Here is an 18075-nt window from a genome sequence, read left to right on the forward strand (position 1 = left end):
TCTCATACAATAACAGCTATCACACCAGCATACAAGCCGCTCCATTCGAGGCATTGTACGGGCGTAAATGCCGGTCACCTCTCTGTTGGGCAGAGGTGGGGGATAGTCAGATCACGGGTCCGGAGATTGTAGTGGACGCCACAGAAAAGATTGCACAAATACGACAACGCATGGCGGCAGCACGCGACCGTCAGAAAGCTTACGCGGATAAGCGTAGGAAGCCACTGGAATTTCAGGTCGGGGACCGGGTTTTACTTAAAGTCTCACCCTGGAAGGGTGTGGTTCGTTTTGGCAAACGGGGCAAACTAAATCCACGGTATGTCGGACCGTTCGAAATCGTTGAGAAAATAGGCAAAGTGGCCTACAAGCTAAACCTACCAGCTGAACTCGGTGCAGTTCACAATGTATTTCACGTGTCAAATCTGAAGAAGTGCCTGTCAGATGAGACCCTCATAGTTCCTTTTTAAGGAACTCACTATCGACGAGCGGTTGCAGTTCGTCGAGGAACCTGTAGAAATTACGGACCGGGATGTTAAGGTCCTCAAAAACAAGAGAATCCCTCTTGTTCGAGTTCGTTGGAACTCCAAACGTGGCCCAGAGTACACCTGGGAACGCGAAGACCAGATGACAGAAAAGTACCCCCAGTTATTTGAAACCAATGCAACCACTACTGAGACTGAAGCTACTACTGCGGAATTTCGGGACGAAATTCCAAATCAACGGGGGGTGGATGTGGCACCCCAGGAAAACCAGTAAACGATACAACTTACCTAGCTTCCTCAGTAACCGCATGCTAAATTTCGGGACGAAATTTCTTTCAAGTTGGGGATAATGTGACAACTCGAGTTTCCAAGATTTCCATCTTCGCATTATTGCACGTAATTGTTTTAGTTGATTGGTTACACGACTTGTATACGTTTGTAACATGTTAAATCGTAAGGTGTTTTCGTTGTAATCGATATGTGATAATTGGTGTGCATTAGTGAGTGTAAGTTAATAATAATATATTTGGTATTAATATTGAACTGTTTAGTTTGGAACTTGGCCAAACACCCCCCCCCCCCTACGAAAACACATTCACTCACGAAAACACAAGGTGTTTTCGTCCACCTTGTTTGTGACCAACGAAATCAAGAATGGGCTTTGGCCCAGTAGCGAACAACTATAAGGTTTTTATATTAACCTTTACGTTAGAGATTAAATCTGGAAAACCCTAACCACTTATCACGTTCTATCTCTCCCTCACTACCCTTGGAACCCGACGGCAGCCCTTCTCTTCGGTCGAAGCCAAACCCTTCTTGTTTGATCTTTGGTTAGTGACCTACATGTTTCTGTTGACTAAGATGCTTATCGTATGATTTCGATGTAATCTTGTTTGGATGATTTGGCATGTATGGTTGTTTAATCGTTATGTATGCATATCTATGTGGTTGTTCACAAACTGTTATGTCTATTGGATGAGATGTTCGACTGTGTGTGTCTGCTATTGATGATCTGAATGATATTAACATGATGTTAGTATTCGATTTCGACATATATATATATATATATTACCCAACTGGATACTAGGTATGAATGTTGATTGTTGAACTGAATGAGATTCTGTGAACATGATATTTGGATGACGGTTCGGATCGTACGGATGACTGTAGAGTTTATTTGAGTGTCTTAGTTAATCCGATTGAATGATTCTTGTCATAATCATTGAAACTGTTAGCGCGATCTAAGGTTGTGGTAGTGTATATAACTGTTAGAGGAAACTAGGGTTGCTGTGTTATTGTAACCGTTGCTGATGATGATGATAATTAGATTGCTGTTGCGTAACTACTGTTTGTTGATGATTCCTCACCTAGACGAAAACAACCAGGCGAAAACACACAACTGGACGAAAACACTCAAGTGTTTTCGTCATACTTCAAGCCGACGAAAACCAAAGGGAGTTCGGCCCATATAGTGTTTTCGGCTCCAAGTGTTTTCGGCCCAAGGGATTTCGGCCCAAAGGGTTTTCGCCACTTAGGTGATTTCGTCACATTGCATACTGTTAACTATTAACGCTATTAACTATGTGATTTAATTAAGTTAATTACTTGATTTGCCCTGTCAGTTTACTCGACCTGTTGGCTGTTAACTCTGGTAATTTATTAACTCTGTTAATGGTACAAACTTCGTTAAGTCATTAACCTTGTTAAGTTGTTAACTCTTGTTAGATTACTTGATTATGACAAACATGATTACACTGTTAAGTTTATAACATTACTAGTTTAGTAACTCTGTTAACTCTGTTAACTCGATTAAGTTATATAACCCTGTTAGAATGATAACTCTGTTGATACGTTAATTCCGTGGTGCATTAACTCTGTTAAACCTGTTAATTGATTTAGCTGCTTACGTGATACATGACGTTAATTGCTAAGCACTTTATGACATAGATTTCATGTGAAAAATTTCGAACTCGAAACTGATTTATTACACGTGCACACAATAGGATTTGACTGATTACTTGTGAGGGCATAACTTAGCATACCGAGCAAACCAAGGTGAGTTCACACAGCCAAGGCATGGGGTTCCCGGGTGGGAATGGGATTGGATGACTTATTGCATATACTCAGATGATAGAACCTAACGATACGATACGGCTAGACTAGTAACACTTATTGAACTGATCTTCGCACACCTGCCAAGGGTTGGCCGCGATATTATGACTGACTTCGCACACCTGCCTTAGGAAGGCCGCGAACTAAATCTACTAATCTTCGCAAACCTGCCTGGGAGGCCGCGATACGAATAAACCTAGTCTAGAATACTTGGGAAGAACATCCCCTAATCTTCGCATACCTGCCTGGGAGGCCGCGATGGAAACCATTACGATACATGACATAACGAACGAACATAATGCTATTCATACTATTACTATTACTGAACTATACACTGTGAACTCGCTCAACTAGTTGTTGACTCTCGGCTGCATGCCTTGCAGGACCTTAGGTACTTATGGAGCTTGCACTAGGAGGAGCAGGTCGTTGTGGAGCATGAATCGTGGATGCCATGTTAAAACGTTTAAACAATCAAACTTAACATTACTTTGGGTTTACACTTACATACTTTGGATTTTCATTATTACGCTTCCGCTATTGATACTGTGTTTGGTTTAGAACATCAATTGTATTGAATTGGGTTTTACGAACTATCTTATTTATATTATGCTATGTTCAATATGATTGATGGCTTGATCCTGGTCATGTCACGCCTCCAAGCGGTGGTACTCCGCGTGTGGATTTTGGGGGTGTGACAATATCACCCTTTTGGAACGTGAAATTAGGGTGTTACAGTTTTACATCAATGAAAAACCATAAAAGTGAGTATCTTGTTCGGCTGGAACAACCGTGATACCAATATTGTTGGGACCGACACTTGCTATAGCTTACAATATAAAAAAGATACGATATATCGTTACGGAAGTTGTTTGCACGGTATTGGTTAGTCATGATAAAAAAAAAACAAAAAAGGTCAATAATATTTGACGCTTCGATTTTAAACAAAACTTTCAATGAAACGTAGATAAAAATAAGTACGACGTTTTGGTATATTCGAATTTTATAAAAGTTTATAGAAAATCATAAATCGTAGTTTTTTTAAAAGGCATCTAATTGAATTAAATAAAAACTGAAGAGTTTTAGTATTAAAATGTAATAAGAACATGGTTAGCGAGAGATTAGAAAGACGCCACATATATTTCATGTAAATCGTTATGTTGAACAAAGGAGAATACACACCTTAAGACCATGTGTAATGGGTATTATATGGAGATAAAAGGGCTTGATAACACCTACAACACTGTCCATTTAGGCTTTATAGGGGCTTGAAGAGGGAGAGACGTTTCTAGTATATTCTCCAAAGGATAGATAACAAAACGGAAAGTAACGATTGAAAGGGCACTAAGGGACGTTAACCATTACACATTTTTAAAGGGACGTTATGATGCTGATATGATGAAAAATGCCCATTAGGAGACATAAACAATTACGAATGGTCTAATATATTCATATTTCATGTAAATAATTGTGAACAAAGAAAGAAAACACACTTTAATATATTTAAAATTAATATTCTGTTTATTATCAGTTGAAATTAATATGTATAATATTAAACTATTGATTTACAATGAGAATACATATTTTATTTGAGCCAGTAATCGGTTACAGCTTAAGCAAATCAGCTTGTGTTTTTCTTCGACCAAACTAACTACTTTCGGCTAGAACTCGGCTTGGACATTTTTCGAGTTATGAAGCTTGAGCCATATCGCCTTTAGCTTTTAACAAGCTAACTTATGTAAATCAACAAACAAGCCAGAAGTCAAAAGTTATTTATAACCACTACACTGTAAAGTTACACTAATACACTATGCACCTATTTTATGTTAACATTTGATTGATCAATACCCATTTTATGTTAAGATTTGATTGATCAATAGGATGTGTAAGATGTAGCTGTTAAACATAGTGAAATGGTAGAACCATCAATTAAACAAATAGTTAAATACGGAGGGCTTCTATGACTTTATATAAAAATAAGGGATATATTTGCAATAAAAGTTAACCTTGAGAATTCATTCAAATAATTTGCCAGCTTCCATTCCCCTAATATTCTTCTATTCTCAAACTCCCATGTGAAGATTCCTTCTTAATAAGCGTTTTCCATGCAATTTCAAATTTCACTGTTATTAAATAATTCTTTTTGAACCGTAAAGGTTTATACAAATTTACCCATTGTTAGAATTTAAATCCTAGTCTCTCTCCAAGGTTATTAAATAACTAATTAGTGTTTTGATAAATAAGAAAAAAAAAGACAAAACATATATTTTTATTGGTTAATCTATAAATAAAACTGTTTAAAATGAAAATAAACATTTTGTAGCAAAAAATCCTTTTTTTTTTTGTTTTCAAAAGATCTCACCATCATGATGTTACATATTTGCTTTGTAAGGGGTTATATTTGAAAACAAGTGTTTACCAAAAACTTTGCTTGTTACTTTGTTTTAAAGACACATAACCTCAAGATTCTTAGCATCCATTCAAAGTTAGTTACTTAACATAAAATATTACTAAGTCTTGTATGATTGAAATCTACTTTGGTACCAACCTTACACATATTATCTTCACCCACTTTTAAAAATCGACACATATAATCTATTGATTATCGTATTATTATTATATATAATATAACATAATATAGAGCATAACATGTAGGTTGTTTTTTTTAATAAAAAAACCCGACTGATTTATTTGAACTTTATACATATATAATTAAGCTGTTGTAGTATATAAAAGTTGTGTTCCCATTCATGGAAACGACTAAACAACAAAACATAATATTGGTCTTTGTAATTGCTTGTAACTTGGTCTTCATTTATGTTTTGACGACAATATTACCAGCACAATTCTTCTAGATAGCACATGCTGAAAATTATAACAAACTATACCAAAAACAATGCGAATTGAATAAACATCGTGCGATTTTTTTATATAACTAAATTTATCAACTTCTCAACCCAATTATTTCCTTTTATTAATACAAATAAACAAATTTATTTATTTATCAAAGAACTTTATCGTTTTAATATCTACCATGAGACATGACCTTGTTTTTTTTTTTGTTGTCTTTCTTTCACGTAACTTATATATTTAAACCACATCTATAATCAATGCAAGATTGTTGGTTCGTTAGTCAAAATGAAACCAAGTTTGTAAATAATATAAAAATATAAAAATTAGCGTGTATTGCATGTATTTTCCATTTTATCCATCATTTAACTATAGAAAAATACTTAAGTCACATTTTCAAATTCAAACCAGTTGAATATTGAAGAAAAAAATAAAAAGAGTAAAGAAAAATCAAATATTTAATTTGTTTAATACAATTTAAAAGTCAAAAAAGAATGATTAATACAACCATAATTTAAGGTATGATCCAATTTGCACTTCCACCACCGTGAAATATGGTGGAATCATCATCTCTCTAAACCTGACAACCATCATTGATGATGGTCTTTTGGATCCTACAATTTAATACTCATTAATGCACTATTTTGTTTTCTGATTTTCTCCCTCTTCGCTTCTATATCTTCCCCACGTGCCCACGTAAATCCACATTATTCCAAAGGGCATTTTCGTCATTGCACTTACCCTAATATTCATTATGGACCTCCTCCTCTCCCACCCATAAAAATACTACAAAACAGACCATTGCAACAAATATCATATATAGATATAGATTGTGTATGTATATACATCGCCGGAGATGCCGGCAGGGTGGATAAAGTCGTTACAATGCAAACAAAGAGCTGTAAACGACGTCGTTGAGAGTCATCATGTTCGTCTTCTTCCGGCTTCTTCAAGTTGTAGAAAGAGTTCTCAAAGCCTTAAAGATGTCGTTGAAACTAAAAGTGTCAAGAAAGCGTCGCTAAAGCCAACAGTTGAGCTACCGGAGAGGGTAAATAAGCATCCCGGGTCAAGAAAACCCGAAAATATAACCCGGGTCAGAAGTAGTAATGCGTCATCTAATCTCCGGCGACATTCACGGCCGCCGGAGTCTTATATTCCGGCGTTGACTGACCTGCCGGTGGGCCACCCGTCTCGAAATGTGGTGGAGATAATATTTCATACAAGTTGGTCTCCCAAGGTTTTTTCGGGTCGGATAGAGATGGTTTTTAAAGTTCAGAATTCGGGTCGGGTCGTGACCCGGTTTGAGGAGTATAGAGAGTTGGTAAAGTCCGGATCCGGGTCAATGGGTAATTCCGGGTCGGGTCAGCCCGGGTCCGGGGATGACCATGCGCGGTGTGTTGCGGATGGGAATGAAGTGATGAGGTTTCAATGCCTGGGGTCGACCGCGGGCAGCGGGTATGAGACCGACGACAGCGGTTCCTGGTCGTTTCAGTGGGGTAAGGGGGCGGCGTTGTGTACGTTTTCGGGCAGCGGGGCAGCGCATGAGAGTGCGGGTGGTGGTAGAGGGCGGAAAGCAATGCTTGTTTGTCGGGTCATTGCGGGTCGGGTCAGGAAGCATGGGTTCGAGTCGGGTTATGGTGGAAGAGTTGGGTATGACTCAGTGAGTGGTGAAAATGGTGAGTTGCTTGTGTTTGATTCTCGTGCGGTGTTGCCTTGTTTTCTTATTATCTATAACTTGTAAAAATTCGTTTTCTACGATTTTGTAGAAGTCATAACCTAGTAAATTTTACATTTACCACTTTTTCACTCTTATTTTTTTTAGTAAATTTTACATTTACCACTTTTTTACTCTTATTTTTTTAATATACATATTTAAAAAAAAAAAGAAATTCATCTGAAAAGACATATGGTGTTGATCATATCCAGATTCAATTTAAGTAAATATATTTTTTGAATTATTTTCTAGAAAAGGCTATATAAATTAGTGGAAATAAGTTGTGTATAATATATATAGAATAGAACAAAAAAAAGGGTCCCTGTTGTTCTATATAATTTGAAACACAAGACCCAAGTGATTCACGATCACTCATCTATCATCGATGAATTGGTTGTTGGTACTTGGTACTATATTTCGGGTGCAATATTATTAGTTTTATGTAAAGTAATAAACAATTAAATTTTTATAAATAAAATACTCAGTTTTATTTACATAAACTCTTTATTAACATGAATAACCTATACAAGATTAAATGGAGTTCTACTACTTTAGTGTTACTTTATTTGTTAAAGTGATTTATAAGAATTTGCGCTACATTTTTAGCTAGATCCGATCATATTTTAGTTTGGTTCTTATTTTTATTTTTTTATCTACACATCTAAAGTTCTCGCAAACAAGGGCGGACCTACCTCTTTGGTAGGGGTAACTCCCGCTACCCCTTGGTCGGAAAAAATTTGGAAAAATTAGTGTAAATTTTGGAAAAATTTGACGTTTTTTCGATTTCGTTACGGCTTATTTATAACACGTTACCCCTTGGTCGGAATCCTAGATCCGCCACTGCTCGCAAAACAAATTCATTTGCTCAATAACGATTTAAAATAATGGCAACAATTTTGAAAGCAGGGACTTATTTAGTTCCTACTTTTTACTTTTTTTTTTTTTTTTAAGATTTAGAGGAGAGACTCCACAAATGATGCTTATTTCAGGTATCAATTTTGCTTACTTGGCCTGAGGTTATGTGCTTCTTGTTTTCTTTTTATACATTTTGTATTAATAGAAATAATAGTATTTAAATAATTACATAAACAAAGCTAAATAAGATCCATTTTGCATTCTCTCTCTCAAACACTACTAGATTAAAAACCACCTCGCCAGACCATCGTCACACGGTTGTGTCTTCATGTGTTTGTCTATAGGTTTTCAAACCTCAACTTGTGTGTTTTCATGTGTTTGTGTGTATGTATTTAGACCTCAGATTGTTTTTTTAATATCTCAGATTGAGTTAGTGTTCTTTATATATGGATTTAAGATTTGTGTAAAGGTAATTGTGCTGTATGTGTATTTTATATGTTGATATCATATAGACATATACTGATTCTGATTAGCAGTTTTCATATCTTGTTTTAAAAAGTTTTGTATATGCTTATGTCTGTTATTTGTGGTTTTGATCTCCAAGACTCCAATTATGCGTTTGTTCATATCTTGATTCGGGTTTAGGATTTCTAGATCATTATTTCATATTTGGTGGCGAATGGGGGTGTAACAAGCCAAAATTTACGTTACATTATATCACGAGTACATTGTTTTCTAAAGCAATATGTGTGGGTATGACCTCATTTCAGTGTTGTAAAAAACTGAAATAAAAGGTAATAATTAAAGTGTTAAAATAGAGTATAAATTTCTAAAATTTATGTTCAAAGCCCAAATGAATGCTAGTGTGTATGCCAAATGAGCACGCCAGCAATTGGATGTTTGGAAGGTCATTTATATCAACCTGAGGCCAATAACAATCGTTTCATAAGCCTCTTTCCAATAACTTCAACATCCCATTTTTGGGTTGCTTTACTCCGATTAGTTTTTTTTTCCTTTTTTGAAAGGCAAACTTTATTAAACACCAACCAAAACCGCCCCTATGTCTCCAAGGAGGAGACAAAGAACACGGACCAAAGTTACATCATATCAAAGTTACACCAAGATTTCCACTCAATAGTATCCTTATTGTATTGTATCTACATCGAAACCAAAGAAAACTCAACGATTTTATCTCGGCCATCACTTCCATAACCTTTAGGCGTTTATCCGCAAAAACCCGGTCATTTCTAGCTCGCCAAATACTCCACAAAGCTATATATATAATACCTTGAAACGCCACTTTCTTGATACCCTTGAATCCAACCGAATTATGAAGATTGACTAAATCACGGATGGAAAAAGCAAAAACATTTGGAATTCGGCACCATGATTCTATAGCCAACCAAATACCATTCGAAAAGAAACAACCCGAAAACAAATGATCTGTCGTCTCCGGACTATATTCACAAAACACACAACCCCGTGAAGGGATCATAATGTTCCTTCTTTCCAACGCCGAAATGGTAGCAATCCTATCCATCTTAGCCCTCCAAACAAAAATATTGACCTTTGCCGGGATCCACTTACACCATTCTAACCTGCCCACTGCACTGTTACTCGTCTCCTGCTGCAACCACTTCTTTGCTGAAATCACCGAAAACATGTCTGAGTCATCATCTGACCAGACCCATTTGTCTTGCGAATCAACGATCAGAACCTCAGCTAAAAAACTTATGCATATGTCCAATTCATTCTGTAGAACTTGAGACATATTAGCACTTCTAATTTTCCAGCATACCGTCCCTTCCTTAACAGACTGCAGCCGCTCAGAAACAAGAACAACTTTGTTTATTTTGATTTTAAACAGATTGGGGAATTTATCTTTAAATGCCATCTCTCCACACCAAACATCAATCCGAAACCGTATAGATTCACCATTTCCCACTGCAGCCCTCAACATGTCAAACACATTCCGACCATCAATTTTATTTTACCAGCAACCTTGACTATATTCTTCTATATACCAGTTACCCGACAATTCAATGGCAACATCCCCCACTTACGTTTAGAAAAAATCCAGCGAATCAATAATCTTTTTCCACAATGCGCTTGCTCGTTCCTATATCTCCACACCCACTTCAGAATTAAGGCATTATTGATAATGTCTAATCTCTTTATACCCAAACCACCATGCTTTAGGTCTTTTGTCACAATATCCCAAGCTACACCCAGTGTAACTTCCTTCCTTCTATATGGCCACCCCATAAAAACTTCTTCATAATAGATTCCAACTCGTTTATTACCTTGATCGACGCCTTATAAATAGAAAAGTAGTACATAGGTAAACTCTCCAAGACCGACTTGATTAACGTCACTCTCCCCCCGATGGATAAAACTTTCAACTTCCAACGAGAAAGACGAGCACGAAACACCTCTTTAACCGGCTCCCAATTGATCACCCTATTCATGTTAGCCCCTACTTTAACTCCCAAATAAGTGAAAGGCAAAGTACCATACTTACAATTCATATAACCCGCTTGCTTTTTAACCATATCAATGTTCACACAACTACCAACCAAGGAGGATTGGTGAATATTAATTTTAAGACCCGAGCATAAGTGAAATATCCTCAAAATTCGCCTAACACAGTCAAAATTTTCTTCCTCCCACTCCCCATAACCATAACATCATCTGCGTATAGAAGATGAGATAAAGTCGGACCCCCATTAGGAAATTGAATACCTCTAAAAGCTCCAATATCTGACGCTTTCCCAATTAAACTTGACAATGCTTCCATAACAATAATGAATAAGAAAGGAGATAGAGGGTCACCTTGTCATAGTCCTTTCGTGCAATCAAACTCGAAAGTTGGCGAACCATTTACCAAGACTGAAGATCTGGCCGAAGAGAGAATACCGTAAATCCATTTGCACCATTTGTCGAGAAAACCCATTTGCCTCATAATGTTAATCAAAAAATCCCAATTAACATTATTATAAGCCTTTTCAAAGTCTATTTTGAACAAAAATAAATTCGTACCATACGCCCGAGATCAAGACAGTATTTCATTTAGGATTAGAGGACCATCTAAAATAAAACGCCAACTAATGAATGCCGATTGGGTCTCAGAAATCACCTAATTTATAACCGGACGTAACCTGTTCGCCAATAACTTAGAAATCACTTTGCTAACCACCCCGATCAGATTAATTGGGCGATAATCCCACAATCCTATAGGATCCTCCACTTTAGGCACTAACGTAATGAAAGAGGAGCCCACACCTCTATTAATCACGCCAACGTCCGCAAAATAGTCTATCAGGCTTACAAAATCAGTAGCAAAATAACTCCAAAATCTTTTTATAAATCTGAAATTTAGCCCGTCCGGACCCAGGGCTTTATCATCCCCACAAGAAAAAACTGCCCTCTTAATTTCTTCTTCTGTAAAATTCGTCACTAAAGAAGAACCAGCCTCCTCCAATAATCTTTTCAACCTGTACGCATGTAACTTTGGCCGATCTTGATACTCTTCAGAAAACTTTGCTTTGAAAAACCCATAAACTTCTTTTTTAATAAGCTTAGGTTTTGTTACCAACATATCTCGTACCAGCAGCCCCGGGATAATATTGTTCGCATTTCTTTTATTTATCGAGCCATCGAAAAAGCTCGTGTTATCGTCACCAAACTTGGCCCAATTATTTCTCGCTTTTTGTTTGAGGTCTTTGAACTTCAACTCATCTATTTCAAGAAGCCGTTTTTTAGATTCTTCCCATATCCATTGTTCTGCCTCATCAAAATCTCTGTCATTCAACAAAACCTCCATCGAAGCAAGCTCGGACTTGATACCCTCATACTCTCCATTTTCTTCATTTAGAATTTTATTCTTCCAATCAGTAATATAACCTCGAAGAAACCGAAACTTCAACATTATAATTTGTGTCCACAGGGAGAATATTGGTATACTCATTACAAGCCCTCTCCACCACCTTATCAAAACCGAGACGATCCATCCAAGAATTGAAAAGACGAAACGACTTAGGACCGAAGTTTCTAGATTCCGTTTTTAAAATCAATGGACAGTGATCCGAGTGTAACCTCGGAATGGCATGATATTCAGCGGAGGGCCATCGATTAAATACATTCCAAGAAACCAAAATCTAATAGATTCTACTCATTTTAAACCCCGAAAAGTATGTGAAATGATTACCTTTTAAACCAAACTCATGGAGCTCCGCATCCTCTATAAAACTGTTAAAATCATTCGCAGTAGCCGCATTAAAATTGGAGTTTCTTCTATCCTCCTTTGATTTAACTACATTGAAGTCACCCGCCACCACAAACCACCCATTTCCACTATCGAGTACACCCTTCAGGTTCGACCAAAGTTCTCTTTTGTCATTAACTCCTTGACGCGCGTAGACGTTAATGATATTTAAAATCTCCCCAGTGCCTTTAACACATCCCTCAACCCATAAGAATAATGACCGATTCTTCACCATGTTTGTCATCTTAAAGAATTTGGTATCCCATAAAGAGAGAAGACCTCCCGACCTACCTACTGACTCCACAAAATCATATCAAAAACAATCATTCCCCCAATAACCCGCTAAATTAATCTTCTCCAGGGATGAATGTTGTGTTTCCTGTAGCAACACAAAAGACGCTTCTTGATCTTTCCTCATATCCCTAACCCATTTAGGCTTCCCTGTAACCCCCAAACCTCGAATAATGATAGACAAAACATTCATTGTTTAAACACTTGAAAACCTTCATTACTCACCATTTGTTGAATTTGAGACTGAAAACATTCTAAATTCTCAGCCCCTAATTTTTTACCAAGACAAATAGTATCCAAAGTTTCGATCTTAACCGTCTTGACCACATGCGACATCGGTTGCACACTCCCATCGTCAACCTCCAACGAAGCATTCGAGAAGATATTTTCAGAATTACGACCCTCATCCTAATCTCTCGAATGAGAACTTAACCCGTTACCTTCATCGTTCCCCATTGATGTAGTACCACTCTCATTTAATTTAAATATGGAGTTAGAAAATCTTTTGGGCTGTCACCAATATCACCTTCATTCACTCCACTAGGCTCATCCTGTAAGCCCAATGGAGCATTAAGCTCAAAAGGATCATTTTTTGGGCCGTTTAGCATTCCTGGGTTGGGCTTCTGGAGACTTTGACTGCTTGCGTTGTATGGTCTTTAACCTTTTAAACTTTTTCAAAATATTCTTCCTTTCCTTATTAACAAAGGAAAATTTGTAAAATTATTCTCCACATTCAATGCATCCGTATTTTTCTCTCCATTAGAACTACTTTCCAAAGAATTTGTAGTTTTCGAAAATACCCCATTCGATCTATTCTCCATCGGATTCTACGAATCCGGTACATTCTCCGGCATCTGCGAACGGTTACCAACATGATTTTCCGATGCAACCTGCTGGACATCGTCATTAACAACGTCAGTGAACATATTTTCATTAACCTCCTCTTCGGACACCAACAAAGAATTATCAGACTCTCCATCTTCCACTTCCTCCAACAGACAATCCGGAACCCAATCCCGATGTTCTTCCTCAACCCATGCTTCTATATTTTTGTTCTGCCATCGAACTACCACCACTTCATCAACTTTCTTCACCATTTTAGTCAGAACTCCAACGCAAGCAAAAGAAAGATCCATCTCCTCTTCCAGCGGACTAACCAACTTAACCACCTTCCCAAACTTGTTACCTATGGCATTGAACACCGAAGACATGGATAAATTTAACGGTACCCCGTAAATCTTCAACCAAGCCACACGCTCGTAAGGAAGCGATTGACCCATCCAAATCTCCATCTTATGAAACCAGACGCTCCATACTTCCTTGTCCATCATAAACATATTTGCCTCTTCTTTATTCTCGAACTTTAGTAAAACAAAAAAACCTCCCATGTATCTGATTTCTACCCCACTAAACCCGATACCGACAAGGTTCTTCCGTAACTCAATCAAATGATTGAATTCTTTTACCTTTGCAACAATCGCCACGTCAAACCAATCCGAAAAAGCACATGCATTCGGGGCCACATCAATAATTTTTTTGGTGATTATGAAAATCATTGTTCACTAACTTATCCCGGAACTGTGTGTTAATCGGCCGATATGGTTCGTTGGAATCATCTCCCACCTTCTGTTCATCTGCTTTATCTGCTTTTGCCGCCATCTTAGATCTCTGTCCCACGTACTTTCCGTCAACAAACTTCGCCATGCTAATAAACAACTTTTTATCCCCAATCTTAACATTCTTCATGTTCAATTCTAACTCCTGGATGTCCCTAACGTTCAAGAAATTCACAAAAGCAAATCTCTGTCCAAACTTGTTTAATTTACGTGCCACATACACCTTCTCGATCTCCCCATAATCCCCAAGAAACCTCTTCAAACCGTCTATCGAACACTTCTCTGGAATGTTAGCCACAAAGAATTTAGTAATCTTCCTTGTGTTACTTGAGACGTAATCCTTATTCCGATCTCTATTCCTTGTCGGAGCTTGTTGCCATTCTTCTTCTGCCGGCTCGCCGTCGTTCCTCATCCTCTAATTTTTGTATGTACCTCTACTCCGATTAGTGGATTTTGTAAATTGATATTGTTTAATACATCCACAAACTTAGAAACATCATAAGACCATAGGGTATGTTCCTCGTCGGGGTCCCCTTCACGTCACCTCCCTGATGTGCATCTCGATCCCACATACACATGTCTAATGATGTTTATAAATTGTTTATTAAGTTTTATCTAGCATAATTAGGTTGTAAATGAGTCGAGTCATTCGTAAGTCATCCAAGACTGGCTCACTAGAAGCTTAAGTTATCTCAAACATAAAACGAGCTCACGCTTAATTTCGAAGCTTATTTAATAAACAAGCATGAACTCAACTTCATATGTTGAGCATGACTAGCCTCTTGAGCCTAACAAATCTATTGTTTATACAAGTATAATAAAACAAATATTTTTAATTTATAACCATGATAAAAAGTACTTAATAAAATGGAGTAGGTTTATATAGGATTATAATTATAAATATTTATAGAAAAATAATTATATATATATATATATGTTAAAATAGAAAAATAACTAACTGATCTGTTGAATTTACTTATCGATGTTTAGTTCTTAAACCATAAATTTCAACCATAAGCAACGGAAAATAACATCCTTATAATAAATTGTTAGGAGTTAATTGCCTGGATGGTCCCTGTGGTTGGCCATTTTTTCACATTTAGTCCCCACCTTTTTAAAATAGCACCCTGTGGTATTCGCACTTGACACTCGGGTAGTCACTACACTGAATGGAGGTTATTTTTTCAGTTAATTTTTTCATTTAAAAGTACATGCCCAAAAGTTAAAACATAAGTTTTCTAAAGAAAACAAAATATAACTAGGATGCTAGTCTAGAATAGGTAAGTAAGCCTTAAATCAATGCTCAGACGTCTACAAGCTTTTAAGAAAACCTATACTTTAAAACTTGATTTGGATATTAAAAGTCTACTATGTTGATTGAGTTTTAGTTTAATAAGACAACTATAAACGTCAGCAAGCATGAACATAACATACACACATGGCACATCATCCAACACATAACCTTGCATAAAATATCATAACATAATATAACACTATACTGTAGACTCTACCATGCATAACTATACAATACATAGTTATATAACCACTTCAAGGCCAAAAGGAAGTATCCCTATTTCATTGTCTTGGCATTAACTTAAGACGCATGCGTTAACTTTAGACGCGTTTGACCGTTGCGTTAACTTTAGACGCAAGTGAGACTTCAGGGTTAACTTTAGATGCAAGTGAGACATTGGCTATTTATACATGCATCATTTGAATACTTTATACTTTACCCCTTACATTTATTCTTTAACTTTACAATAACTTTACACGTGCTTGGGTTGTATCTTAAGGAAATGTTAACTTTAGACATGTTTTGAAATGTTTCCTGACACCTTCGAGCTTAAGAGACAAAACTATTACTTTCTTTACTATTATACTTTACTTTGGGTTACATAAACAAATTGTGCCTTTCTTCAAGAATCATACTATATTATAAACACTTTATTGAGTATGAACACCACCCCATAACAGTCTATAAAGAGGAGTCTAGAAACTCATATGCGGAAATAACTATGAATGCTATGAGCTTTATTGTTTGACCTTCTTTGAACGCCTGTATCGTTAAGTCAAATATTGGAAAAGGTTTACATGTGAAATGGTTTACTTTTCTCAAAGTCATGGATGTGAATTATGTAGAACCTTTCACAGGGGCTTAAGCATTTGAACAACATAATCTTTCGCATTAGTCCATTCGAAACTATCTTTGAGAATACTCTATAGTGCGAATATTATCCATCCCCAAATAATTATTCACGAATAACTATTCACAACTATCTATTCGCAATCACAGGGTTACGAAAACTTATTATCTTCTTTGAAGAAAACCAAAATTGATTTGCAATGGCAGCTATTGCGATGCAATCCTGTAAACATGTGATACCGACTTTATGAATTCATATGCCTACAAAATGGACATGTATTATGTTTTATTGCATTACCTTCAACAAAATCCCAACCTATTAGCGAAACTAACCTTTAAACTCCATGAACTCAAACTCGAGAGTACAACCTTCAAGTTAACCTGAAATCAACTCCTTTATTATACCTTGGTTACCAGATGATGATGATGATGATGATGATGATGATGATGATGATGATGATGATGATGATGATGATGATGATGATGATGATGATGATGATGATGATGATGATCCTGTGGTTTCTCTCCTTCGATTTTAAGTGTGAAACATGGTGAATCTACACCAAAACTCAATCTCTCTCTTTCTTTTTCTCTCTCTTGCTCTATAGAATCAAGCATGAGAATGGTGAAAATGAGATGCTTGAGGCTAGCTTGTTTTCTTTCCTCACTAGGGTTTTAAGGAAAGTGACTATAATGCCCCTCATGGCCTTTAACAAGCACTTCCCCAAAGTGGGCTTTTGATCCATGTCCCATTTTCCAAATCTCTTTATAAACCTATCATTTCATTAAAATTTGGGGATGTTACTAATAAATGAGCCAGGTCCGAGTCGGGTTCAAGATTGAAACTTACTCACAAGCCAAGGTTGGGCTCTCTTAAATTAAACATTCCAACATAAAGTTTGGATAGACTCAAGCTCGATTCCTTTGCACCCTTAAGGTTAACCAAGTATTTGGTTGTTTGACTTCTTAGTGAATTTTGTCTAGATATTACCTAGAGCAAATTAAAAAAAAAAATGTGTGTGTTTTAGATTTTTTTTAGATTTTTTTAGGTTTTTTGGGAGTTTAGTTTTTAGCATTTTAGCTTGGGTGGGGGTAATCATATAGAAATGGATTTGATTAAAAATAATTGAAGGTTTGCTTGAAAAAGTGGAAGTTCTTGATGAAAACGATGAAAAGTGTGATCAAAATTGTTGGGAAAACTATGTGTTTAGTACTTATCAGAATTACTTAAGTTATTGCTTGCTAGTTTTGATATTAATTAAAATTAGGAATTTGTTGTTAGTTGTATTTTTAGGCACGAATTAGCATGATTTAATATGGATTTTAGTACATATCACACATTTATCATATCTGTATCTTGTTATATTGTGAAACGTTTGTTTTGATGGAACGGAGTCTACTTTGGTTTGGTTTTTATTATTTTTATAGTTGCGGAGTGGTTGCGAAAGATGACAATGAACTTTGAAAGAGGTGAAAGGGTTCAAGAAATTAAAGTGGTTTGTGATAATAAACACAAATTATGGATAAGAAAAGTTCTTGTTTTCAAGAGATCATGAGATGAAGCATGAACTTGAAGCTGGTTAAACAAATTAATTGATTGTGGATTAAAAGGGATGGAAATTTTTTTTTGGTGCAAAGTCAACAAAATAAATTAAAATGGATCTACGTGGGCTGCAACTCAAGATATTATATGGATTATGCACTCATTGCAAGTGGGCTTCAAGTTCAATTATTTTGATTTTAGTAATTGG

General features: G+C 36.4%; 2 protein-coding genes across 2 annotated transcripts; one reads left to right on the forward strand and one right to left on the reverse strand.

The window, feature by feature from the left end:
* The first annotated feature begins 6017 nt into the window (after window positions 1-6017).
* On the forward strand, window positions 6018-7245 carry LOC110922497. Its single transcript, XM_022166790.2, has one exon. The coding sequence runs from the start codon at window positions 6298-6300 to the stop codon at window positions 7180-7182; it is 885 nt and encodes a 294-aa protein (XP_022022482.1). The 5' UTR covers window positions 6018-6297; the 3' UTR covers window positions 7183-7245.
* A 1867-nt stretch (window positions 7246-9112) lies between these two features.
* LOC110924256 lies at window positions 9113-9970 on the reverse strand. Its single transcript, XM_022168287.1, has one exon. It carries the CDS (start codon window positions 9968-9970, stop codon window positions 9113-9115), a length of 858 nt encoding a protein of 285 aa, XP_022023979.1.
* Window positions 9971-18075: the final 8105 nt, after the last annotated feature.

The sequence above is a fragment of the Helianthus annuus genome, chromosome 17 (assembly GCF_002127325.2).
Source record: "Helianthus annuus cultivar XRQ/B chromosome 17, HanXRQr2.0-SUNRISE, whole genome shotgun sequence".
Taxonomy (NCBI): Eukaryota; Viridiplantae; Streptophyta; class Magnoliopsida; order Asterales; family Asteraceae; genus Helianthus; species Helianthus annuus.

Coding starts and splice junctions, on each gene's coding strand:
- LOC110922497 (XM_022166790.2), top strand. CDS start 6,298: ATGCCGGCAGGGTGGATAAAGTCGTTACAATGCAAACAAAGAGCTGTA.
- LOC110924256 (XM_022168287.1), bottom strand. CDS start 9,970: ATGTTGAGGGCTGCAGTGGGAAATGGTGAATCTATACGGTTTCGGATT.